Genomic DNA, 26,975 nt, shown 5'->3' on the forward strand with positions numbered 1-26,975 from the left:
TTTATTAATAATTATTAATAATAACCTTTATTAATAATTATTAATAAAGGGTTTTCAAACTATATAATTTAGGAATGTAAGATAATACTGTATGTTAATAGATATGATTATCTGTAAACAGAACTAAACAATCTTAAAGCCTAGTATTCACACTTATTTTATTCTTATATACAGTATTAAAAATTTGTAAAATATACTATCCACTATACTGTTGAAAATAACACATTTTGATGTGATGTCTTCTTAAATAAAAATATTATTGGAAAGTAATATTTATGCAAATATTTTTATAAATATAATAACAAAGTTTTACATTAAAATTCATACGAAAATGGTTAGATTAAATGTATACCTAACCTTAAAACCATAAACATTAATTCTACAAAAAATAAAATAAATAAAATTCAAAAACTTACGTTCTAATTGATTTAATGGTATTCCACTTTTGGTAGATATTAGACAAGCATTTAATTCGAGTAGTACTGAATCCAAATCGTTCATTTTTCTGGTTTATTTTAAAAATAAAAATATATTTTATAATATATAAATATAATTATAAATTATAAATGAACAATAAAAATTATTAGTGTATAAATGAAATTAGTAATAAAATTGTATTTCAATGTGAATCATGAATGCATATTGTAATAAGTTATTACATGTAAATTCATTAAAAGAGGATTACTAAAATACATTATAAATGTTATCAATTACAAATATATAAAAGTTCTGTTTAGTAAGAAATAGGAATGCTTATGGGTGTCCAATCCAAATTCCTAAAAACTTTTAAAATGAATACGATTTTGGTTTTTTGAACAATGAATGATGATGGAATTATGATTGATGATAAACAATAGAGAACGAAATGGGAAGAACAAAATAAACGATATGGATAAACTAAAAGAAAACTTACTAGCGGACGAAACACGACTTAAATATTTGTTGCTAATACGCCGTCCGCAGTCTGTACCGGTACCACTATTTGTGAGTTTACGATTTACTAAGTTACGTTTTACAGACACAGTCGTATCTAGTTAAGTAACTCGAGTATAATCAGTGGTCGCAAACACGTACCCTCTCCGTCACTCAGTAGTCTGATCACACATTCGCACACGATCACAATGACAAAGTTTAATTGGACTCAACTATTTTTAATTGGATTTCAGCGAATTACAATATGTATGCACCGGTGGAGAGCGGAACTAAGACTGTTCAAGAAAAACCGCGGGAGAAAAAAATTAAAATTATGTTAAACGATTTTAAATAATTTTTACTAGATTATAGATACTGAATTATAACTATTATAATTTTTGTTAGTATTAAGTAGTAGTAGATTATTTTACTGGATTCGGAGTTAATCCTATAATCGAATGACTCAACGGATAGAACAATTGTCGGCGGGAAACTTGCTGTAAAAATAAGTGCTCCAATAATTATAAGTATACATTTTATAGTTAATTATTACATTATTTTAGACAATAGTATAAAAACATATATACGTACCAACTACCGGGACTAGGAACTGCACTACTGCAGTCTGCTAAAGTGCATTCTAAATAGTGAATACAGTGGCAGTACACTTAATAGTTAATACTGTAAATTGATATCACGAAGGTGTCTGACAGTTGCACAAACGTCCGTGCCTCATACGTGATAGTTACTCCGAAAGTGTTTAATAATTCTTTATAATGCAGTAGTGCAATACATGACTTATAATATCATAGTGTAGTGTACACTGTACATTTATTAGCCTATTATTTATTATACTATTATATATATATATCATTGCATACGTGTAAACGGAGCATCCTAAATTCCTAAGCATTCCGTAACCAACGTGTTAACGATAAACGAGTTGCATTCACATTTCACAGTTAAATGGGAACATTTATTTGGCTTTGGCATTCATTTCGTGGATTCGCGCCTGATTGAAGATCGAAGTATTATCATTAGTTGAGTTTTGGTTCAGGTCTGCGCATTACGTCATTAGCCTACCCGTATTATCAGCACGAAATAAGATAATATACTAATATAGACGCCCATCACTAAGTATAGTAATATTACAATTAATATTTAAATATTTAAAATTTAATTAATTAAAAATTCTTGATTATCTATTGATTATTAATAACATTTTTTCGACTTAAACTCATGCAGTTATTCTACAAAAAGACGGAATCGTCAAAAAATTCATGAAATAGAGATGTTTAATATCATCATGGGCTTGACGATCGGGCTATGCGTATGCTGTTACTATATTATTAATTATTATTAATATATAGCAATTAATATTTAATATACCAATATCGCTTGCATATTCTGACCATATCTCATTGGCCATTGCTGCAAATAGCAAATAGAACAAATTACAATACTATATAGTAGCAATAGTAGCATGGTATGCTACATTGTTTAATGTCTATGTATATAAATAATACATTTGGAAAGTACCTAGCATAGCACGGGTAGCGTTAGCGGTTTTGTAAAAATAGCAATGAAAGTAAAATCATACTAAAATCTAAATATTATAATCTTAAAGCAAATTAATTTTAAAATACACTTAATATTTATAAATATTTTCTTTTTTCATGTATTTGTTATGCAATCTGTAAATAATATTATATAAGTAAACAATAAGAAAAATATTCGTATTTAAAAAAGCATCATGCCATCCTGCAGTATACCTATATCGTATGACAATATATATCTTGTATATATATATATATATATGTTATATATGTTGTATATGTTATATATGTTATATATGTTGTGTATCATGATTTAAGATATAGCATTGACTATAAATACTATGTAATATGTAGTATTAATAATAAATTACAATTATTATTTCAAGCTGTGTTATTAACAATTTTAACACATATTATTACTTCAATTATTACCATATTGTGTAGTTGTAGTTAATCATCACAACTACCTAAAACAACTAAAATTGATTCAGATTATTAGATTTATAAAAATGTGTGGATACCACCAGCTAGTCAGCAGACCAATACTTAATTGTAATGCCAAAAGGTATAAACAATAAAAACATTGTTAAAAATTATGTTTATAAATACATTTTGTTAGGATTAAATAATAGTGTTGAAAAAATCAGCCACATTCCCTCGTGACATAATAATTTGACCGCTACTGATTGAAGTGATATACCTACTATAAATAATAAATAATACGGTACGTCATTACACTTAACTCTTTAGAATTTAAAGTTTAGATAAATTCGTCCGTGGATAAATTTGCCTATTATTACGAAAATACGTACCAATAAGTAGTTAGTAACAACATGGTAACCTCAAAAATATCGACAAACTTGTTAAATCCATAGACTTAACTCGAGAATAAGGTTTATGGTTAAGTATTGTTACTTATTTATTTTGGTTCTTATCAACTTGCACGCGTTTTTAGACGTTCGTGTGGTAGAGCCTAAATGCTTGATTGTATAAAAACTTACTTTACGACCCGTATTAATAGTTTAGTCATGTCCGTATTATAGTGTGTATTTCGATTTAGTAACTTTATTTGATGACAATTATATTTTTAACTTGAATTGTTTAATTTTTTTTAAACAATATGTTGTTTTATAGTGGCTTTCGAATCTTGTAAAAAAAAATCTTGAATCTCATCAATAAATACAAAAATCATCCGACGATGTGTTTCAAAAATAAATATTACTAAAAATAAGCACCTTCTCAATTGAGATATTCCGTGATTCCTATTTTGATATTATTTTTGTTACTATTGAAGTATTGAACATAAAACTAAAGAGAACAATTATCTACTACTGAAAACGATGTCAGATTTTCTGCAATTACCTAATAATAATTTAATATAATACTATATTTTGATTTAGATTTAATATTTTTCATTTTTATTAAGTATTATTAGTACAAACACAATTAATTTCTATGAAAAATATGTTAAACATCTAATCAGATTATTAGGAATTATGCGGGATAATCAATTAATGAGCAGGTTAACTTGAATTAAATGAAAGGTAAATAACCATTAGAATTTATCAATGTCGTCAATATTGAAAATGAAAAAAGATAGTTATTTAACGAAAAAAAATTGATAATAATTTATAAATTATAAGGCTTGAGACTTTATTGAGTTGGAAGAGTTGGAAGGTTTAGTAGTTCTATATTTGGTCATTTCGATGTTATAGTACCTCGCTGATCTGTTAATAACTAAAAATTCATAGTTTCTTTTATTCTTGAGTTAGAACTTAGAGAATGGAGTAGTAGACGGAACAGGTGTAGTCTGGAGTTTAATGATTTTATTTTATTTTGATGCTAGGTCCAATAAAGATATCTATCAAACGTCATATAGTAATAATGATAATAAAAAAGTTATTAATTTATTAAATTAAAAAATATTTTTTTTAAAAGTGCTTAAAGTTAGAATCTTAACAAAATTCATCAAAATATGGAACATTTATTAATTATTTTTAAGTAGAAATGCATAAACAAAAATTTTGTTTGAAAAATTATTATCTGATTTCTCACTAGTTACTCCTAGGTACCTATAATAAAAACACAGGAAACTTATATTAAACATCTTTAATAGCAATTAGAAGTTAAACATTTTATGATATTGGCTATTCATCCTTATTATTATAACTATTTTTCTTAAACAATTTTTGTTTTTATTGTAATTTAAAAATGAATAATAATAGATGCTAAAAATATCCACATTATAGAATTTTATAAATGTTTTGGATAATTAATAAACATTCGAAATTTGCTGGTTAAAAATTTTTAAAAATATAAAACAAGATCCCACATAATTTGTTTTTATACTTGTATAAAAATATATATGCAAGGTTTTTTTTATGTATTTGAACTTTATATTTTTTTAAAGTTTGTCAAAACCACGATAATGTACAAAGTACAAGTATTTTGTAGTAAAAATTTAAAAATTGAATACAATGTTCCATATAAGTAGTTTATATTGAAACTAAAAAATACACAAATACAATTATTTTATAGTTGCTGCACCGGATAAGATTCTATTATGATACAACTTGTAGGTGATTTGGTCACTAAGTTTTTAAGTTACATCTTACATCCCTACATCATAGATCTCACCTTATCTACAACATACTGACTAATGAATAATAATTATTGTTAAAATGTTATGAGGACAATAATTATCATTATATTGTCTTCCTTATGTGGTATAAAAATAAGAAATAACTAGGTAGTAGGTATACATAAGACTAAGGAACAAGGACTTACGATTTAATATAAAAAATAAAAATAAAATAACAAACATTGAAATATTCATGATTAGAAAAGAGCCAACAACTTATTATATTTTTATCATATTTGTAAAATTAGGAAATAGATGTATTATAAAATAAACCTTACCTATCTGAATTATTATAATTTACTAATTAATCAACAACTGTATCAACATTTTTCCAAAATATATTTTTAAAACTCCTTATTTTTATGTTCCAAACTTTTATCTATGATTCATAGTATCATTGAGTTTAAATTTAAATACTAGAATATAATATAATCAAAGATCTTATATTAACAATATACTTACTCAATAAATTATAAATTATTGTACTCATTAGTCATTATTATCATTATTCATTTACCATGTGCTTCAAAGATAAGTATTAAGTGATATAATTATCAATTTCAATATTAGATATTTGATAATGTATACTGATAACTGGTCCTGCTCGGTCTATAACATAATTATTACGCACTGCGCAAACAAAATCGTCAAAATGAATCGTGATGTCGAGTTTACATCATCCAACTTCTAATTTCTAATTTCTTTATTAATACACTCATATCGCGAAGTATAGATATGTCGAAAATCATGAAACGTACTGTTTTTGATCTTCCGGTGTCGTTGCGTATCACATTCAGCGGACCGATGGTATATCAAGCGCGCACCGCACACAACGTTCGGGCGCCGCGTATCAAATATCCGTTATGGTATTTGCAACGAGAGCGGGCAAAGGACGATCAGCAACTTACCGGAGACAACCGCTCCTTCATCAAGGAAGCCGTGCATGACAAATTTGGCATGCCGGCTGTGATTCACGGTATATCTACCTATGATGTGCGATCTCCGTTGAGTGAAGACTCTGTCGAGTGCATGAACGTCGAATGGAATCCTAAGTTCCAACGCACCGGGCTTATAGCTCGCAAGTTGGGCAACTACCCGATGTGGCTGAACAACGGCAAGAGCGTGCTTACTACCCTTTTGCAAGTTATTGATAACCATGTAATTAAATATATCCCCCCAGATGAGTTCAATCCACCAAGGAAACCATATTCATGTCCTAATCACAAAAAACAACTAGGATGTCTACTAGTAGGCGCTGAGAGTGCTGATCCCCAATATTTTACTAAGCAATATTGTGGATTATTTTATAGAGAAGGTATGATGCCAAAAAAATACCTTGGCAGATTTATGGTTTCTCCAGAAGCTGCTCTGCAACCAGGTACACCACTTTTGGCTTCTCATTTTCGGGCTGGAGATTTTATTGATGTACGTGGAAAAACTATTGATCGAGGATTTCAAGGCGTAATGAAACGGCATGGTTTTCACGGTATGCCCGCAACCCATGGTGTAACCAAATCTCATCGCCGAGGAGGTAATGTAGGCCATGGTGGTGAAAAGGGTAGAATTTTCCCCGGAACAAAAATGCCTGGACATATGGGTAATAGATATAGGTTACACAAGGGAGCTGAAATTTTAAGAATCAACCACAAATATAATGTTATATGGATAAAAGGAGTAGCATCACCAGGAGAAACAAATTCAATAGTTTATTTGTACGATACTATACTACCATTAAGAAAGCACAAGTCACCACCACCATTTCCAACATCCAAAGTTGTAGATGATGATCAATTAATAGATTCATATAAAGAGAATGTATACAAATTCACTGACCAAACAATAACATTTGAAGAAGACAAATAAATGTATTATGTATGTGAAATAGTTATTATTATTTTAAGATTTTTGTAAAAGTAAATTGTTTTTTACACATATAAAAAACCATGTTCAAAGAATAAGAAAATCTGTTTTATTATTTTAAATTATATAATCATTTCCACTAAAATATAAAAAAAATGAGAAAATATGATTATTTATGAGGTACTAAATTTGTCATTACAATCCAGAAACAAATCTCTTTATCTCTCTCATTTTTAATAAAAAATATTTAATAGTTAACTTAAGGATGTTAAGTAATAAAAATATGCCAACACTAATATAATAATAAATGCATGATCAAGTTTGATCAATAAAAAACATTAAAAAAAATACAATAAAATAATTCACAAACATTTAGAGAAAAAATATTGCAATGCATGTAGTACTTAACAATTAATTTATCAATACAAATTAAGGTTTAAAAAAATGTTTTAAGCCTATTATACAATAGAATACTCAAAAATCCAGAATCATTTTAGGTTGTCTAACCTAGACTTCAAGTCTTTAAGTAACGGTTGTGTGTCTGTAATATTATGAAGAGATGACACACCAGTAATTACAGAGTACATACTTTCTAATATTATTTTATAGTGCTCCTTTGTTCTGGTTGTGTAATTTATCTGAAAATAAAATTTCTAGTTTTAGATATGTTCATTAAGAATTAAACATGAGAATTTACTGGCAATGTATATGTATTATCAGTTATATTTTCTGTTGATGTCGAGGACTCTAATTTAATAATCTTAGGTGGTGGGATGTCACTATCACTATGATGATGGTGATTATGATTATGGTTAATTTCTTGAGAAATGCACTTCTTAGTTCGACGAAAAACTGTATTTTTTTTTAAATGAGTATCTCTTTCTTCACGAACCATGTCTCTTTTAGGACAAGAGCAAATTTTTACTGGAAGTACACGACGGCCAAGCACTTGACCACTGTAAAAATGATAAAAATGATAATAATAATTATTAATTATATTGAGATTTACTATTTTTTATAAATTCATAATTTATAGACATAAAGCACATACGTGTAATCTTCTAATGTAAATATTACAATTATAGGACGACGTTGCATTCCACTGATACAAGAAGTTTTGCATACAAATCTATAGGATAATCTAGTACTATCTGACCCATGTTCAGGTCTAGATAAGAGTGTAACGACACTTTTACGCTTACTAACTTCATCTTTATGATAGGTCGTACTTTCATTATCACAGCGTATAATATGTTCTAAATGTGTAAAACCTATCACAAAAAAATTAATCCTCATATTATAAAATTAATAATTTATAATAAATTTGAAAAAAAACATACAATAAATTCTTATTATATCAAATTTTTTTAAGAAGTTTAAGACATTGAGTTTTTTAAAAATGTATGGTATTTTCAAGAAAATTTTAACTTTTTCAATCAATAAAAAATAAAAATAAAGATACCTATCGACAATCGACTATTATATAAATTTAAATACATATATTCATTCTTGAAGTATAAAATTATCAACAAAACTGAAATACACCAGCAGAATACGAATAATCTCTAATTAACCATTCAATTTATAATGAAAGGTATATTAATTTATTATTAAATACTTCAAGAAGAAATTGTGTTTTTTCAGTTTTCATTAACTTAATTATCAAAACAACCTATAATTACTAGCAACTGTTGAAAAATTAAAATTTTGTATTGTTTACCTTTGTTGAACTGATCTATAGGTGATAAATGTTGTAAACAACGATCAACAGGTTCTTTTAGATAATCCGCTGAACTATACATAGGCATAGCACGTACAAATAATGGTGTATTGTTGGCAATCTTGTCAAAATCACATTTAAAATTTAACAAAAGTACCTTATTTATGTCAATAAAAAGTTTCTGTAGCGTCACGGAATACTAAAGGAGATAAAATTTGAAAAAAATATAACCATTAAATAATTAACAGAAATTATGGTACTGTTGTTACATGATATACTTAGTGCTTATAAGTGATCTATTTGCTATATAGCAATGATCATGTCCAACTAAAACTTATTTGAAAATTATATTTATGAGTATAAAATGATGTGATTATTATTAATTATAGGTATAATTAGAGCATACTCATGCAAGGGATGTATTGTTTTTCTTACTAACGTACAACATAGCAAATTTGTATTCAACAGAATCCATTTTAAGTTGTAAGTTTTAATATTAATAGTAAATTTAACTATTATCAGACTAAAAGGTAAGAATATAATTCAGGGTATCTCATAGGGTTTTATTAATATTATAATTTTAGAGTTAGAGCATTTTAAAGTAATATTATTTTACATAGCTAGAACTTTTTTAAATGATAATATCTAAAAAAGTTTATGAAATGTTTAAGATTATATTCTTGCCTTTAAGTTTTTTTATAGGTAAATCGGCTCTTATACCAAAATTAACAGGATAAAATCGGTTATATTGAAAATAAATTTGCTGTTAAATGTTAATAAGACTGAGATAACACATACAGGTGTAGTATCTTTTTAAAATAAATAAACTTTAACACATTATAATCATTGAACAAAGATAATAGATGAAAATAAACTACAATTCAAAAATTACCTCAAAACAATAATTAGTCTATCACTCATTATTAGTGTTAAATGTTTTTTTTTCATTATAACATGTTCTCAATGGCATACAATGTGTTTGAAATCTAAATGATTATTACAAAATAATAATGAAGTAAGTAACATAAGATGTACTAAAAAAGATTGACAAATTTATCGATTTCAACAAGCTGACAACAAATTTTTTTATATACTAATCTCAACAGTGAATGTCACAGTAATATTTTGCTAACCAAAATAGTTTAATTGATTTAATATTAAAGAGTCATCTTGTTTCAGTTAGAAAAACAACTATTTGGTATTTATGTAATGTTTTAACAATAATAAACATATTTTCAAAACTCAATAGGTAGACATTATGTAACAACAATACTGAAATTATTGATAATTTTAATAAAAACATAATACATACATTCCATTTTTGACGGTATGACTGAAAACTGGAATCTAACATCACTTCAAAATTATTACTGCCACCAAATTCATCCTGACAAGGTATAATACCAGTTGGTGATGATTTTACAGAACCAGCTGTACATGTTTCATGATTTTCTTGGTCTTCAGGCTAAAAATATAAATAATATGCTATAATACAATTTAAAATATAAAACTGCTTACATTTTCAAGATTGAAAAAGCTTTGTTAAATAATTGGAACCTGTAGTCAAAAGGATTATAAATAAAAATTCTTCATAATTTTCAAAATAATTTAAAAAAAATAAAAATTAGAAATTTGATAAAATAAACCAAACCAAACCTATGTTTTAATATAACAATTTGAAAATAATTAACTGTGGTCTTGAATTATCTATGCATTTTCTATAACAAATTTCAAACATTAAGTCTTTTATTGTGCTATTTATACATTATTTTAAATTTTTAAAGCTTAGTTTATTTTTGTATTTAAATAAATAAGTAGAGTAACTGAGTAAACATACTATACCTAACACCTATACATTTATTTTCTGTTTAAAAGTATTGTTTCTGATTATTTTACCTAGATTAAGATCAGAAAAATAAAGTATCACAGAAGACTACAAAAATAAAATTAAGAATAATATGTGAAAAAAGACCAGAAGACAACAAAATAATTACAAAAAATAAAAATTTTTTTCAAGTCATTTAAGAGTTTTATTTTATAACAAAAACAATCCAAAAATCTTTGGAAATGATTTTACACTACCAGGTTATGGAGAGGACTTATTTTATAAATTATACTAAAAATCTCAATTATTTTTATTTTTAATTAATTCTTAGAAATGGTTTATAAAATCATTTCTATTTATACTTGTTTTATAATGTCCCCAAACTAATGAATCAATACCACTCTTTAAAATACATAATTCTAAAACTCTATGAGTTTTCTTTAATTTTATACTTAATTTAATTTAGAATTTTAGAATTTCATAGTGTATTGTATTTTTTTATTTATTGTATAAAGTTGTTCATTATTAAATAATCTTTCTAGTTCTAAAGGGAAATCTGAATAATGAATATAGATTGTTAAGTTCTTTAGGATAAGATAAATCAACTTCTAAAATTTATTTTTTAAGTGATTTATTAAAAATGTTCATATTATTTATTATTATTATTCATATTATAAACCCATTTGAAATCTTTATCGTTTAAATATTACTTATTACTCAACTATAAAGATTATATGTGTACTTTCAAAATGTTGATTCCTCATTTTCTTTAAATTTATTTCTCATATATTTAATGTTTACTTTTGAGTATCTTTGACTACAATGTGATAAACCACTTTTGATACTAAATTTAAACATCAAAATTTATTAATAAATCTAATTTTTTATTAACCATTCTTAACATACACTTCTAAGCAAATCTTGGCGTGTAGTGCCATAGAAGATCTAATTTATAAGTTTTTAAAAGATATCTCTAATATTTTCCATTATATTTGTTAATGATAAAATATTGATCTTATTATATAAACTTTTTAAATTCACAAAGATTTTGTATTATAATTTATGATCATAGATATCTTAATATTCAAGGAAGTAATACCCAAGCAGTCCCCGCGGCGCTGTCGGTTCAAAAACCAAAAATTAAAAATTAAATATATCTTAACATTATTCAAAGTTACCGTCTGTGGATTATTTAAATCCACAATTCTCCCATTTTCCATTGGCATTGAAAAATAGTATTCATTGATCTCATTTGAATTTATAAAGACTTCATCAAGCTGTTGCTGTAATAGTGTTGATGCTAAACTACTACACCTAATAAAATTAAAAATAAAATGTATAAAAATGTACCTATAAACATTTATCTTTTAGGTAATCTAATGTTAATGTTTAATTTAAAATATTTATTTAAAAATATTAAATTAGATTTATCAATAACAATAGGAACACAAATAATAAATTTTTTTTGCCATTTAAATTACTATGTTAAAATTAATTGAATTTGATAAAGTAAAAAAAAATATTTTGCATATTAAATTAAATTTAAATAAGAAAAGCAAATAACAAGCAAAGCGTGCAAAGTGAAAAACATTCAAAGAACATGCTCATACTTACGTATCAAAATTATATATTTCTGCATTAGGATTCTGCATATCTGATTGGTCAAGAAATTTTGTATCGTCCATCTAATACAAAAAATATGTCTACACAAATTGTTACTAACTTGTTTTTCAAATTTCAAATTATAATATTTTACACACTCATAACTTGTATTAAAATTAAAATTTTGTAATAAAGTCAATACAAAATATAGACAATTAGTTAACTTTAAGTTTAGTAATAAGTCAATTTACTATAATGTATGCGAGTCTAAGAAAGAGAAAATAAATAGTATACTGATATCATCAATAAAGTATGTTTTTTTTTTATTTATAGAGTATAAGGTACCTACTTACTAATTAATAATATTTTAAACATTTTTATGTTTATCATTTATAAATCTTAATCAATAATTATTTATTATTTACAGATTTTGATAATTTATAGTAACCTTTTGAGAATTATAGAGGTCTTATAATAAAATAGTCAATAAGGTTATCAATAAATAAATCTCTTTGTTTTCTAGGAAATAAATTAACAAATAATACTACTACAATTAATAACTAGTTGCAAATGAAAGTTGTAATAAGATTTTTTTTTAATAATTTATATATATAAATCAGAATTATTAAAATTGTAAACCATGACGATGACTTCAAGGAGCATCACAAATATTTGTCTTCATTGAGAAGAAAAAAATATATATTCATAATTTTAATAGTTTTATTATTTTATTCTAAGAATAAAATTTGTGTTTCCTATCTATAATTATTATTATAAATAATTAAAAATCATAATCTTTCTGTATCCTGAATAATTTGAAAACTACTGAAATTCAGTGAAGATATGAAGGAGTGTAGGATAAAAATGGCAACTCTACTTAAATGTACTTGAAGTACCTCATAAATTTGATATACATTGTTTTGTGTATCTCCATCAAATTATTCCTACAACTGTTTGTTAACTTCATGTAATGCTAAAAATTACTGAATAATCATGTATAAAAATAGTATTGCCTTGATACCCAGTGAATAAGGTCGTAAATATAACTATAAAAACAACTACCAGTAAAGTGTACTAAGCCACTCAACATGCAAAAACTATTTGTGTTACTAAGAAGATTTTCTCAAGAGTGAATTGTATTCTATTTAATATACTGTAGATCTTTAATTATTTGAATATTATTTCTACTTAAAATAACAGCAAAATAAGTGCTTAACAATCACAATTATAACTATTAGACAAGCTATTTTTATGTAGTGACATCTTAGATGAAAAACATACAATATAAATATTAAATGTAATAATTAAACTCCAATTATTTATTTATTTATTTTTTTAATTATATTATTAATCTAATTATCTATTTAATATGAAAAATGAGTCATAAATGTAACAAATATGTAAAACATACAAGTTACACAATAAATAAAACTGCCTAACAATAAAATATTAAAAATAAAATCATTTGTAATTTATACTTTAAGTACGTTCTCAAAAAATGTAAAAAAATTATTTGATATGGATTAGATGTACTATAATAATAAATAGATTTTTAGAAAATGTATGACTTACAAGTGATGATTCCAACTTACAAATGTATGACATAGTTAAAATTACACTTAGTAGATGTTAGTCAATATTTAAGTGTATTTGCTTATCATTAAACATAAAGGTAACAACATATATCATTATTTGTTAGAAGTATTTAAGGAATTTTTATTTTAAATACATTTTCCAATAAACTGTTGATTATGTTGTTACTTTAGTTTAATAAAAAGTAAATTTATTATTAATACTAATAAAAATTAATGAGAATTTCTGAATATAAAAACACTATGTTACATATTTATAAGATAAGTACAATACATTTGAGTGAGATATCTTCTTTAAGTGGTTTCATAATTATTTTTCTACTTCTACCAAGAGTAAACACAGGATCTTTTCAATTTAAATTTAAATTATCCATAATTAACGGAATAAATTAAAACAAAATAGACAATGAGAGATATTGTACTCTAAACATAAAAATAATCACATATTTTAACTTTTAACCAGAGTAATAAATATATTGATTTTACAAAGATGTGTTTATTTTTGTCTATGTAAATGATAAGTAATAAAAAAAGCTTTGATTTTCAACTTTGAGGATGGTTTTGGATGGAAAATTGGATCTAGTTTGTACTTATTAGAGGTCAAAATTAAAAATTCTTATTAATTTTGTTATAGTCTGATGAATAATCATTGAACTAAAATTTAACAAAATCTATTTTAATGATTTACTCAATAATGAGTTCTGCTTAATATCTAATATACAGTAGAATGATACCCATTTGCCTACCTTTTTTACATTTTAATTTGAAAAATTAGAAAACTTTGAACAATTTTTGTCTGAAAAATGAATAGCTAAATGTCAAACCACTTCATCAAACAACAGAACAGAATAATTATATTTAAATATTTTTAAGCACTATAAATTTAAAAATATGAACAAATTGTATTCATACATTTATACTAAAATTATTTGTCAAGTACAGTATACTAAACCAGCCAATTTATCAAGCATAAGTTACGTTATAAAAATTACTTACAGTATTGCTAATAGTCAAAACTAAAAACTCAATTGTGATCTATTACTAAAATATGTGAATTTTTTAATTGTTAAAATAATTAATCAAAAGTGCAATAACTTTAGAGCAAACACAATTACGTAAATAAAAACAAAAACATAGTAGATATGTCATAACGCAAAACAAAAATTAGAATAAGAATAATATTTTACCGTAAAATCTTCGAAATGCAGATGGAAATTTGAGCAACGTTCCTACAGTTTAATACTATAGGATGCCGTAATGGCTTAAACAAATAACAATTATATAAACTCAATAAATTTAATGAGAATTAAGTTAATTTCAGAAAAATTTAAATTTAATAATAATGCACATGCAACCTGTATGTATACCACAAAATAAATAATTCCGGGTATTGTTATTTGTTACAGATAGTATCATACCCACGTTCCACAAGCTACAGGCTACAACAATCAAGTGTCAAGTGTCAACTACCTACAATTCTACTAACAGTTACTTTGCCACTGAACAATCAATGGGGCACCTTGGGGTTTGGATGGAACATATGACGCATATGACTATACGAGTGGCATAATAACAATAATAATAATATTAATTTATATTTTTTGTAAGGTGCATAACCTCAGAATATATACCGCGAAAATTTAAAATAGTTACTAACCACCATAGATTAATAGATAATAAACCACTGATTACATATACCAACTGATACCACTTAATTTTGTTTATAAAAACATCAACATTTGAAGGTTATGTTAGAATTATTCGTTTTCATACGTTATTCGATGTTTTGATGATAATTTTATTATTTATTATTTACCTTTAATAATTTAAAATAATAAAGTAGAGTTTAATAAGAAATCTAGTATATTTTTACAGTATATATCGAGTTTTTGAATTCGCAATATGGATTCCGATCTTTATGATGAGTTTGGTAATTATATTGGACCAGAATTGGAATCTGATGAAGAAGAAGAAGAACAGCCACCATCTCCTGAGCCAGAACCTCAGGATATAGATGTAACTAAGTAGATTTAATATGTGCAAAACTTATGTCTAATGTAATATTATTTTTGTAGATGATTGAAGAGAGTGAAGATGGACCCGAAGAACCGGGTATGAGTGTTGTTTTACATGAAGATAAACGTTATTATCCGAGTGCTGTTGAAGTGTATGGGCCTGATGTGGAAACATTAGTTCAAGAAGAAGATGAATTACCATTGACAGTGCCATTGGTTGCTCCTGTTAAACAACATAATTTCCAAATCAAAGAACAACATTTGCCTAACACGACATATAATATGGAGTAAATTTTGTTTGTATTATATTATAAATACTAAAATTAATTCAATTTCATGCTATTATTGTAACTAGGTATTTGGCAGATTTAATGGATGTTGCAGGCTTAGTGCGAAATGTTGCATTAGTTGGACATCTTCACCATGGCAAAACCAGCTTAGTAGATTGTTTAGTTCGTCAAACCCATCCAGATTTAGGACAATTAAACTTAGATTCAGCAGATGCTGATTTGATGCGTTATACAGATACTTTAATGACTGAACGTCAAAGAGGTGTTAGTATTAAAGCAACTCCTGTAACATTAGTTTTGCCTGATGTTAATTCTAAATCATATTTAATGAACATTTTTGATACACCTGGTAATAATTTTTAGAAATTTAAATTGCTGAATTTATTTATAAATCTAAACTTTGATGTTGATTAGGTCATGTTAATTTTTCTGATGAAGTAACAGCTGCTCTTAGAATTTGTGATGGAGCTGTAATATTTGTTGATGCTGCAGAGGGTGTTATGTTAAATACAGAACGTCTTATTAAACACGCTATACAAGTTTGTACAAAACTATGTAATTATTATGTTTGTAGAAAATAATTACATTTTTTCTTTAAAAATTTCAGGAGAAAGTAGCAATTACTATTTGTGTTAATAAAATTGACAGACTTATGTTGGAGCTTAAACTTCCTCCTCAAGATGCATACTACAAAATCAAGCATATAATTGATGAAATAAATTCTCTGTTAAGGTACAAACTAATATTAAGTTACTATCTAACTGTATAGATTTATATTGAATTTCTTTTACTTTTAAGCTGTTATACTTAAATCATTTTTAATTTTTTACAGTTTACATTCGCAAAATGATCCATCACGTATTGTTTCACCAGTTATAGGAAATGTTTGTTTTGCATCAGCTCAATATGCTGTTTGTTTCACATTAAAGTCATTTGCTAAACTTTATGCAAATCATTATCCTAATGTTAAAGTTGACAGTTTTTCAAAAGTTTTATGGGGTGATGTTTACTTTAATCCTAAAACTAGAAAGTTCTCCAAAAAACCTCCTCACAACAGTGCTCAAAGAAGTTTTGTTGAATTCATATTAGAACCATTATATAAATTATTTGCTCAAGTAATTGGTGATGTAGATACAACTCTCCCTGATGTTTTGGATGAACTTGGAATAAAACTAACAAAACGTGAAATGAATATTAATATACGACCACTATTACGCCTTGTTTGTGGACGCTTTTTAAATGATCTCAGTGGTTTTGTGGATATGTGTGTTAATCATATTCCTTCACCAGCAGAAAATGCAAAAAATAAAATAGATACAATTTATACAGGTCCTCAAGACACTGAACTAGCTAAGGATATGCTTGATTGCAATCCAGATGTAAGTTTCTTCAAAATATAATGTTATTTTTATGTTTAAAATTTTATTTTATTTTTTTAGGGTCGTTTAATGGTGCATAGTACTAAAATGTACCCTACTGATGATTGTACCTTCTTCCAAGTATTAGCTCGAGTAATGAGTGGGACATTGCATGCTGGACAAGAAGTTAAAGTTTTAGGTGAAAACTATTCTTTAGTTGATGAAGAAGATTCTAGAGTAATGACAGTTGGGCGATTATGGGTACATGAAGCTAGATATAAAGTTGAAGTAAATAGAGTACCAGCTGGTAATTGGGTTCTAATTGAAGGCATTGACCAACCAATTGTTAAAACTGCAACAATAACAGATTTAATAACAACTGATGATTTATATATATTCAGACCATTAAAATTCAACACTCAGTCTGTTATAAAGATTGCAGGTAAAGAAAAAAAAAATACTTAAGTCAATATTTTGAAAATATATTAACTAAAAAAATTCTAGTTGAACCTGTAAACCCATCTGAATTACCTAAAATGTTGGATGGTTTGAGAAAGGTCAATAAGTCTTATCCTCTACTTATTACTCGTGTTGAAGAATCTGGTGAACATGTTATACTTGGCACTGGTGAATTGTACTTAGATTGTGTGATGCATGATTTAAGAAAAATGTATTCAGAAATCGGTAAATATAACTAGTATTATATTGCTTATATAAGAACTAAATTTATATTTTTGTTAAAGATATAAAAGTGGCAGATCCAGTTGTTGCTTTTTGTGAAACTGTTGTTGATACATCATCATTAAAGTGTTTTGCTGAAACTCCAAACAAACGTAATAAGATAACAATGATTGCAGAACCATTAGAAAAAGGTCTTGCTGAAGATATTGAAAACCAAGTGGTTGACATTGCATGGGACAAGTAACACATATTTGTTTTTAATATTCTTATAAAATGTTGTTTTTTAAATGATTAATGAATGTGTATTGTTTAATAATAAATATTCTACTATTTAAGGAAAAAAATTGGTGAATTTTTCCAATCTAAATATGATTGGGATTTACTTGCAGCTCGTTCCATATGGGCATTTGGTCCAGATACTACTGGCCCTAATATTCTTGTAGATGATACTTTGCCATCTGAAGTTGACAAAAATATTCTTAGATCTATTAAGGATTCTATTGTTCAAGTGAGTTACTCACCTTATTACAAAACACCAATATTAATACACAATTTGAATAATAGTTTTATTAGATATTATTGTTAGTTCTAGTAAACCAAAAAACCATACATTTTTTTATCAATTATTTCAACTTAGTTTATTTTTCTAAGCCAGTTAGTCCTAAATTGTATCCCTTAAATTTATTTAATAATTGTTACTTTCATTCCATAGGGTTTCTTAAAAATTATAATAATTATATTTGGTCTAAAAGATTTTAACCAATTTTAACAGACTTCAGATTTAAATTATTTGTACTTTCTTTGCTTGATAATTTATTTTAGGCTAAGACTTTTAGAATAATAATTATTTGGTGTACATTTTAGGGTTTTCAATGGGGTACTAGAGAGGGACCATTATGTGAAGAACCAATTCGTAATGTTAAATTTAAAATATTAGATGCTGTTATTGCCCCTGAACCATTACATAGAGGAGGAGGTTAGTATAAATAGTTGGATAATTTAATGTTTTACAGTTTATTAAAAAATAAAAAATTGTAGGTCAAATTATTCCTACTGCTCGTAGAGTAGCCTACTCAGCATTTCTTATGGCAACACCTCGTTTGATGGAACCATATCTATATGTTGAAGTTCAAGCTCCAGCCGATTGTGTTTCTGCTGTTTATACTGTATTGGCTAAGAGAAGAGGACACGTAACACAAGATGCTCCTGTTCCTGGATCACCACTTTATACCATCAAAGCTTTTATTCCAGCAATTGATTCATTTGGTTTTGAAACTGATTTACGTACTCATACTCAAGGTCAAGCCTTTTGTTTGTCTGTATTCCATCATTGGCAGGTTAGTAAATTATATTATACATTTTAGTATATAAAACACATCATTTTATCAACATTCTCTGTAATAAGTTTATTTTCATTAATTTAGTATATAATATTATTGAAATTTTTACAAAAACTTAATTTTTAAATGCAACTTATTTTTTGCAAATATTAGAACTTTTTCATACATTTTAGATACCATTTACATATTGGTTAATTATCAATTTATTAAACTAATTTAATAAATATTCTCATACTAGTTTTTTATAGGCTTTAAAATTGTTTTTTGTCAAAGAGAAACTTAGAGTTAATAAACAATGTCACATTGATTAAGAAATTATGTCTGTTTGGTCCTTAAAATAAAACACTTTATTGTGTATATGCTTAGTAGTTTCCATGAGAAATTGATAACTTATATACAAGTTAAAAACAATAAATGTTATACTATTTATAATATAATACTATATATTTAGATAGTAAGTTAGTAAAGTATGATATATGCCTAACAATTGATTTCTGTATTTAAGTATTTAAATACTTTGTATTGTATCAATTAAAATAATTACTGGGGATTTTTAATTAAGATCTCTTAAAAAAAAAAAACAATATCCAATTCGTTATGCTAAACCACCCTCATAGTTGAAAATTGAAGCATTTTCTTAACTTATTGTGTACACAGACTCAAAAAAATATATATCATTTTAAAATTATTTAAATTCATTGCTTTTCTCAGAATCTAAAATGATTATAATTATTCAAAACAAATCATGTAATAACTCATAATTTGTAATTCATCATTTAACAATTAGTTATCATTAAGTTATTATTTTACTTTTTTTAGATTGTTCCCGGTGATCCACTTGATAAAAGTATAGTTATCAAACCTTTGGAACCACAACCTGCTACACATTTGGCTCGAGAATTTATGGTAAAAACGCGGAGGAGAAAAGGCCTAAGTGAAGATGTTTCTATAAATAAGTTCTTTGACGATCCTATGTTATTAGAATTAGCCAGACAAGATGTATCTCTTAATTATCCTATGTAATAAGTTTTAGTTATAATACAATTATAAATTTTCTTTACTGTAATTAGAGAATTATTTTTAATGATTTTTTACCAAGATCAATAAATAGTTTAATTTATTGAATGTAAAAATTTATTATATTAATACGTGTGCTGCCAATACTGCAAATAAGTTCTCTAATGTTTATGAATAAAGTTTTCAACTATTCATATCAACAATTTGTTATTCAATTAACATATTTTGATTGTTTTATAGATAACCTAATCTAACTTATTGTATCTAAAATATATTCTATTTAAGATTACAACTTAAATAATAAATATTTATTATATTCTGAAGATACAATACCAATTCGTATAACTAATAGACTACTAAATCTTTCAAAATCTGTTTAAAATATGTTATGCATATTCTTACATTAGCTATTACCGCTCAATTTCTTAGTAACGTGTAGGTATGGAATGTATAAACTTGTAATATTATGACCACGCTTATGTTAGAAAGTTTGTTTCATCAAAAAAGTTTTTATAATTTCAAAAAATTACCATTGAGTTTTAATTTTTAATTTAATATGTTGGTAAATATACATATTTATGCCGTATATATTGTGAAATATTATGATTTATTTTTATTTCTCCATCAAAAAATGCGTATGATAAATACACAACCGTAGAATATAATTAAATAATTCATGTTAACAGAGATCAAACAATTCACTGTATCATGATATTGTTTTTAAATCAACCACCCGTATTGATGGTTTCACTTCAAGTCTTGAAGTTCAAAACGTCAAATTTTTTACACTAGGTACTATGGTACCAGTTATCTACTCTTTTATTTAAGTTATAATATGTATCGTAGGTGGAGTATGTCGCGATCACTTTACTGTAAACAGTGCAAATACCGTAATCACTCAATCTTCCGCTAATGTATAAAATTTATGATGTACGACGTGCAAAAATTCGCTCGATCAACCACGTCGCTATGATATTCAATCGCCGTACCTATATTTGAAATTATCTTACATCGCGTTTGATCTTCATCGTGATATATTACTATTATCTATATATGTAGGTTTTACTCGAATATTATGATCGATTATAAATTTATATATATGTTACGGGCAAACCTCAGAAATGCCCGGGCAAAACGCGAATTGCCCACAATCCTTGGGCAAAATGTTATATTTCGGCTTTTGACTGGGCAAACCTAGTTATGACCAACATCATTTGGGCAAAACCGCTAAAACCGTATACTTACTTTCATCGTAAGGACAAAACCGTAGAGTTTTAAATACGTTCGCTAATATTATAAACAAATTTAATAATTATAAAATAAGTATTATTGTACAAATATAATTAAATAAACTTAATTAATATATTTAAACCTCACTTGAGTCAAACTGTAGCGTTTTAAATAACCACTAATATTAAATACAAAAAAATAATAATAAAAATATAATGTTAAAATAAATAATTAATAAAAAATATTGTACAGATATAATTGAATATAATAATAAAAAAATAATATTTTTATTTGTTGCTACACATATTAGAACTACACAAAATTTAAAACGCTACCGTTTAACTTAAGTGAGGTTTAAATATATTAAGTTTATTTAATTATATTTGTACAATAATACTTATTTTATAATTATTATTAAATTTGTTTATAATATTAGCGAACGTATTTAAAACTCTACGGTTTTGTCCTTACGATGAAAGTCAGTATACGGTTTTGGCGATTTTGCCCAAATGATATTGGTCATAACTAGGTTTGCCCGGTCAAAAACCAAAATATGACATTTTGCCCAATGATTGTGGGCAATTCGCGTTTTGCCCTGGCATTTCTGAGGTTTGCCCGATTTCGGCTTTTGCCCGTAACATATATATATATTTATATGTCTCACCCGACACGCTCGGTGAATTTATAATTCGTTTCATAGTATATGTTAGTAATTAGTATGTGTGAGTGCACCGGTTTGAATTCGTTTATTTAAAGAAATCAGATCAGGTGTCTACGATTGTCAAAATGTGTCAATAATATGGGCTTAAAACACGTAACTATAAAAGTTATACATACGCTCAGGTATACCTAGCTATTATAATTGCAAAAGTCAAATTCTACTTAGGTTGGATGAACGGTGACCCAATCCGCGTGGCGAAGAAAAACTCAATATAAAAATTTAAAAAAATGTAGGTATTTTAATTTATGTCAATACTCATCTTTTGATTTGCTTATATACCTATGCTAAATGTTTTAAAATATATTTTTAAATTTTTGTCACGGAAACAATCGCAGATTTTATTATACATTTATTATATCATAATGATTACTAGGGTTAGGATGTTTATGACTTTTGCATATTTTTTCTTTTAGTCGTGCACATTGCAGACCAAGTTATAAATTTGTTTTGTGCGACATAGAATCAGATACATTCAATTTTATTTTGCATATTTTTGCATATTTAGGGATTTTTATGAATAAATGCATATTTTGAAAAAAATTGTAAATAAATGAATATTTCCCCCAAAAATAACTTAAATACAATATAAACCTCAATAAATACAAATAGGTAGGCACAGTCGGTTTCATCTTTAACGAAAATGAGAAAATATGAAACCCGTAGTATATAATTAACTTATCTTTATTACTTACTTATCTTAACTTTAATCCTACTTTTATTAATCATGTTTGCGACCGATGATTGCGATAGTGTGCCGATAGGACAAAATAACTTACATTATAAAATCTTTAGTTTAGTGTGTGGTGTGCCACAGGTAGGTACCGTGTAGACTGTAGTGTTATTGATATATTTTAGTACCTATACGCATTTTATTTACACTAAAAATGCCCAAAGTAAAATGTTCCAATTCTGCTCGACTACACAAATTTATTTTGGAGTTTGGCGAGGATGTATTTTCAACGGACGGGTTAGTGATGTTATGTAAAATATGTGGAGTCAAAATTGCATCAGAAAAAAAATTTACATTAAAACAACACATCGTAAGCGGAAAACATGTAAGGGCATTACAACGCAAGAAAACTCAAGAAAAGGCGACAACACAAATATTTATCTCAGACACAAAAAAATCATCGTTCAATGAAGAACTTTGTCAAGTATTTTTATCATCAAATATACCATTAAATAAATTAAACAACGTAGAATTTCGAAGTTTTCTTGAAAAATATATCAAACATGATATACCAAATGAGTCTACGTTACGCAAAAATTATTTAAATCAATGTTACATTAATACAATAGATCAAATCAGAAAATATGTTGCGAATAATAAAATATGGGTTTCAATTGATGAAAGTACGGATACAGATGGACGATATGTCGGCAATGTAATTATTGGGACACTGGAAGTTAATAAACTCGGTAAAACGTTTTTACTTAACTGCGAAATTTTAGAAAAGACAAACCATTCAACAATTGTTCAATTATTCGAAAATTCTATGCTTTTATTATGGCCAGAAGGCATAAAACGAGAAAATATTTTGCTTTTTGTAACTGACGCTGCACCTTACATGATAAAAGCTGGAAAAACTATAAAAGTATTGTATTCAAAATGCCAACATCTAACGTGTTTGGCACATGCGTTACACCGAGTTGCAGAAGAAATCAGAGGCAAATTCCCAGATGTAAATGATCTTATATCAAATTGTAAAAAGATTTTTCTTAAATCACCTTATCGTATTCAACGTTTTAGAAGTATTCTACCGGGAGTTCCATTGCCTCCCGAACCTATTTTGACTAGGTGGGGTACGTGGCTATCAACAGTTAACTATTATTGCGAAAACTACGATGGTCTTAAATCAGTTATTTTCGAATTAAATTCTGAAGATGCAATTAGTATAACAAACGCTCAACGTTTATTTGAAAAATCAAATTTAGAAACCAACTTAATTTATATAAAAGCTAATTTTGGCTTTTTATCAACGGAAATAACTCGTTTAGAAACCAATGGATTATTATTAACTGAATCTCTTAAAATTATACAGAACGCTGAAAAATCATTGGAAAATGTGCCAAACCATGTCGGAGAAATTATTAAAAATAAAATGAAGTGTGTTTTGAGTAAAAATCCGGATATCAAAACAATAGTGAAAATTGCTGAAATACTTGATGGAAATGAAACTTCAAAAGACAGTTTACCAGCTGAACTAACAGCAGATGAATGTGTACATTTTAAATATGCACCCATCACATCTGTTGATGTTGAACGAAGTTTTTCGGCTTACAAAAATGTATTATCCGACAACCGACGCAAGTTTCTATTTGAAAACCTTAAAAAAACCCTTATCGTTCAAGTCAATCAAGAGAGTACGTAAAAAATAACTTAAGTATAAATAATAATAAATTTAATTTACATCTATATTATTTTCAGAATTGTATCAAAAGTAACACAAAAGAAAGCAGTGACAATAAATATACGCATTTGTATGTACATCTATGTTTTTAATTTCAAAATATCATATTTTTGTATATAAGTTTAAAGTTATAAAAGAAGTTGTAAATTAATTTAAAATACATTTTTCATTAGGAATACAATTTTAAAATGACATGTTTAATTTTTTTAAGGGCATATTTTGATATTTATTGTGCATATTTGCATGCATTTTTTAGTGTTTTTAACGTCATAAACATCCTAACCCTAATGATTACCTATCGGTAATTTTGTAATATTATAGCATTGCAATTTGCATAAGTATAATTACTAGCAGGTAAAATATAATATTATTCGTTCAATTTGTATTACATTTTATAGGTTTGTATTTTATAAAAATTTGCCGCCAGCGTCAAATCGACTATATACATTACGAACGTCTAAGATGTTTGGTCTTGGAATTGGTTGGTCGATCATAATGAAATATCGACTGAGAACTTGGCATTTTCATATTGTTCCTTATCCCATTGGCCATTTTACACACCGAGGATTTTGTTGTACAGTATCGGCGAACAATGTACTTGAATTATCCCCGAAGCCTTCAAACCTCGAGGAGTGTACCCAGTCATCTTTGGTTATCCATGTGTAGCCGCGTAAGTAACTTTGTCATAAACGCTAAGTTTACACGCCGTTAGGTACCGCAATTTTCTAGATTAGTCATTTTAGATTGGCATCCTTTGTGGTGTAACAAAACGCATATATAGTTTATAGGTTTACTTGAAAATCTGGAAGTTTACGAAATCCCAATCCGTCATTTATAACCATCAATATCGGCAATATCGTGACCTAACGTAGTTATAGCCTGCGATTGTAAGGTATATTAGGTAGGTAAATGCAACCAAAACGTGTCGATTGAATGGAATCTATGAAACGACTAGATCCACCAAACAATATTGTAATATTTATAGTTTATACTGATGTCTGATATGAAGTCAGGATCTCAGGGAGAGTTCTTGCATTACTTGTATGTCGAGGAATATTATTATAGTACCATTGCTGAACAGTTTCCTCCCTCAAATTATTCAAACCAACTCATATTATAGGTACTTTCATAGTTTCATATCATTTACTTATCATCCCATATCTTGTATAGATTGTAAATTATATCTTTTCAATAAAAAAATTAATATATAGGTTTAATATTTATTACAACGTATTCAAGAGCGTTTTTAACATTAGCAGTTGCTTTTTATTTTGTACCTATGCATAAAGTATTTGAAAGTATTAAATTATTGTTTTTAATAAATAAATATTATTAGATAAGTTTAATAGTTAACATTTTATTCTCGCTTAATTTAACAAGACGTAAAGTTAAAAATGTTTGTACAAAAATATCGTTAAATAAACAATAATTAAACATAGAAACAAAATTAATGTTTATAAACCGATTTACCATTATTTTATGAACATGCTAAAGAGTTTACTTAAGTCCACAAGGGTGGCTGGACGATCAAAAGGAAAGAACAATGAGAAATTATTATATAATAAGAATTTCATACTTGAAATATTAAAAATAGCGATATAAAAGTTAAAACTTTGTGTTGAGATAATTTTAGATTATACTAAGCCAGTACCTACCTATATAGGTAGGTAGTCATTTTCGTGACGAATCTAAGTTGGAATCTACTTATTATTTATAGTAAAAACAAAGTAAAATAAATCGCTTGAAAATAAAACAAATACATATAATATAGTTGTTTATTTTATTTTATTTTTTTGTTATTTATAATTCAATTTTTAGACTGAAACAGTAACCTTGAGCTTTCTCATACAAATCTATAGACTGTAATTAAACTATACTCCAACTCGCATATTCAGTTGAACAAGATATAATATTGTCTATATGACTATATAATACAGATTTATTAACAAATAAGTATAATTATTTTTCCTGTTGTATTTATAATTAAAACAAACCGGGTTTGTAATTTAAAAATGTAGTAGGACTAGTAAGATAAGTGTACCTACTACCTAAACAGAAAAATTAAAAATATATAGGTAGATATAATGGAGGACAGAAGGTCGTCTAGTTGTATGGAAGACATTCGTATAATATTTTTAGTTGATCGTGTTTAAATTATTTTATTTAATCTGGTTTATATTATTTCATTAGTTGAATTTATCAAA

General features: G+C 26.4%; 4 protein-coding genes across 10 annotated transcripts in view; 2 read left to right on the top strand and 2 right to left on the bottom strand.

Annotated features, from left to right (window-relative positions):
- The window catches only part of LOC112602848 (tudor domain-containing protein 7B), a 19,834-nt gene extending 17,913 nt beyond the window's left edge, over positions 1 to 1,921 (bottom strand). Inside the window, exons 1-4 of one of the 5 annotated variants that reach the window (XM_025351179.1) lie at positions 1,504 to 1,885; positions 1,344 to 1,409; positions 914 to 1,208; positions 417 to 505 (exon numbers count right to left, since the gene is read on the bottom strand). In XM_025351179.1, coding sequence (XP_025206964.1) covers positions 417 to 501 — 85 coding nt within the window. In that variant the 5' untranslated portion in view covers positions 502 to 505; positions 914 to 1,208; positions 1,344 to 1,409; positions 1,504 to 1,885. Of the gene's footprint in view, positions 1 to 416; positions 506 to 913; positions 1,209 to 1,343; positions 1,410 to 1,503 lie in introns of all 5 variants that reach the window. The other 4 variants (XM_025351180.1, XM_025351181.1, XM_025351178.1 and 1 more) reach the window with 4 other exon arrangements.
- A 3,783-nt stretch (positions 1,922 to 5,704) lies between these two features.
- LOC112602874 (39S ribosomal protein L3, mitochondrial) lies at positions 5,705 to 7,072 on the top strand. Its single transcript, XM_025351214.1, has one exon. It carries the CDS (start codon positions 5,845 to 5,847, stop codon positions 6,970 to 6,972), a length of 1,128 nt encoding a protein of 375 aa, XP_025206999.1. The 5' UTR covers positions 5,705 to 5,844; the 3' UTR covers positions 6,973 to 7,072.
- Positions 7,073 to 7,355: 283 nt separating this feature from the next.
- On the bottom strand, positions 7,356 to 15,243 carry LOC112602875 (cellular tumor antigen p53-like). Of its 3 annotated transcripts, none has more exons than XM_025351217.1 (8): positions 15,127 to 15,243; positions 12,129 to 12,199; positions 11,693 to 11,828; positions 10,002 to 10,154; positions 8,690 to 8,888; positions 8,021 to 8,240; positions 7,667 to 7,925; positions 7,356 to 7,607 (listed from the first exon to the last, which is right to left on the bottom strand). In XM_025351217.1, the coding sequence occupies exons 2-8, from the start codon at positions 12,197 to 12,199 to the stop codon at positions 7,458 to 7,460; spliced, it is 1,188 nt and encodes a 395-aa protein (XP_025207002.1). In that variant the 5' UTR covers positions 15,127 to 15,243; the 3' UTR covers positions 7,356 to 7,457. The 3 variants fall into 3 exon arrangements, with proteins under 3 accessions (XP_025207002.1, XP_025207000.1, XP_025207001.1); XM_025351215.1 differs by lacking the exon at positions 15,127 to 15,243 and adding an exon at positions 14,896 to 15,048; XM_025351216.1 differs by lacking the exon at positions 15,127 to 15,243 and adding an exon at positions 14,896 to 15,048 and having other exon boundaries at positions 12,129 to 12,217.
- Positions 15,244 to 15,509: 266 nt separating this feature from the next.
- On the top strand, positions 15,510 to 20,568 carry LOC112602876 (116 kDa U5 small nuclear ribonucleoprotein component). The gene is made up of 13 exons (XM_025351219.1): positions 15,510 to 15,724; positions 15,784 to 16,010; positions 16,079 to 16,362; positions 16,428 to 16,552; positions 16,621 to 16,745; positions 16,846 to 17,392; positions 17,453 to 17,813; positions 17,876 to 18,055; positions 18,115 to 18,292; positions 18,389 to 18,560; positions 18,917 to 19,028; positions 19,091 to 19,389; positions 20,212 to 20,568. Exons 1-13 carry the CDS (start codon positions 15,611 to 15,613, stop codon positions 20,413 to 20,415), a joined length of 2,928 nt encoding a protein of 975 aa, XP_025207004.1. The 5' UTR covers positions 15,510 to 15,610; the 3' UTR covers positions 20,416 to 20,568.
- The last annotated feature ends 6,407 nt before the right edge of the window (positions 20,569 to 26,975 follow it).

The sequence above is a fragment of the Melanaphis sacchari genome, unplaced genomic scaffold (genome assembly GCF_002803265.2).
Source record: "Melanaphis sacchari strain LSU unplaced genomic scaffold, SCAv2.0 Contig91_pilon_pilon, whole genome shotgun sequence".
Classification (NCBI taxonomy): domain Eukaryota; kingdom Metazoa; phylum Arthropoda; class Insecta; order Hemiptera; family Aphididae; genus Melanaphis; species Melanaphis sacchari.

What these genes read in the sequence shown, in the direction of transcription:
- LOC112602874 (XM_025351214.1), top strand. Translation starts at nt 5,845, where the DNA reads ATGTCGAAAATCATGAAACGTACTGTTTTTGATCTTCCGGTGTCGTTG.
- LOC112602875 (XM_025351217.1), bottom strand. Translation starts at nt 12,199, where the DNA reads ATGGACGATACAAAATTTCTTGACCAATCAGATATGCAGAATCCTAAT. An exon ending in GAAATATATAATTTTGATAC is followed by an intron (nt 11,829 to 12,128) that starts GTAAGTATGAGC and finishes TAATTTTATTAG; the next exon opens with GTGTAGTAGTTTAGCATCAA. An exon ending in ATAATACATATACATTGCCA is followed by an intron (nt 7,608 to 7,666) that starts GTAAATTCTCAT and finishes TTTTATTTTCAG; the next exon opens with ATAAATTACACAACCAGAAC.
- LOC112602876 (XM_025351219.1), top strand. Translation starts at nt 15,611, where the DNA reads ATGGATTCCGATCTTTATGATGAGTTTGGTAATTATATTGGACCAGAA. An exon ending in CAGAACCTCAGGATATAGAT is followed by an intron (nt 15,725 to 15,783) that starts GTAACTAAGTAG and finishes TTATTTTTGTAG; the next exon opens with ATGATTGAAGAGAGTGAAGA. An exon ending in CTGTATTCCATCATTGGCAG is followed by an intron (nt 19,390 to 20,211) that starts GTTAGTAAATTA and finishes TACTTTTTTTAG; the next exon opens with ATTGTTCCCGGTGATCCACT.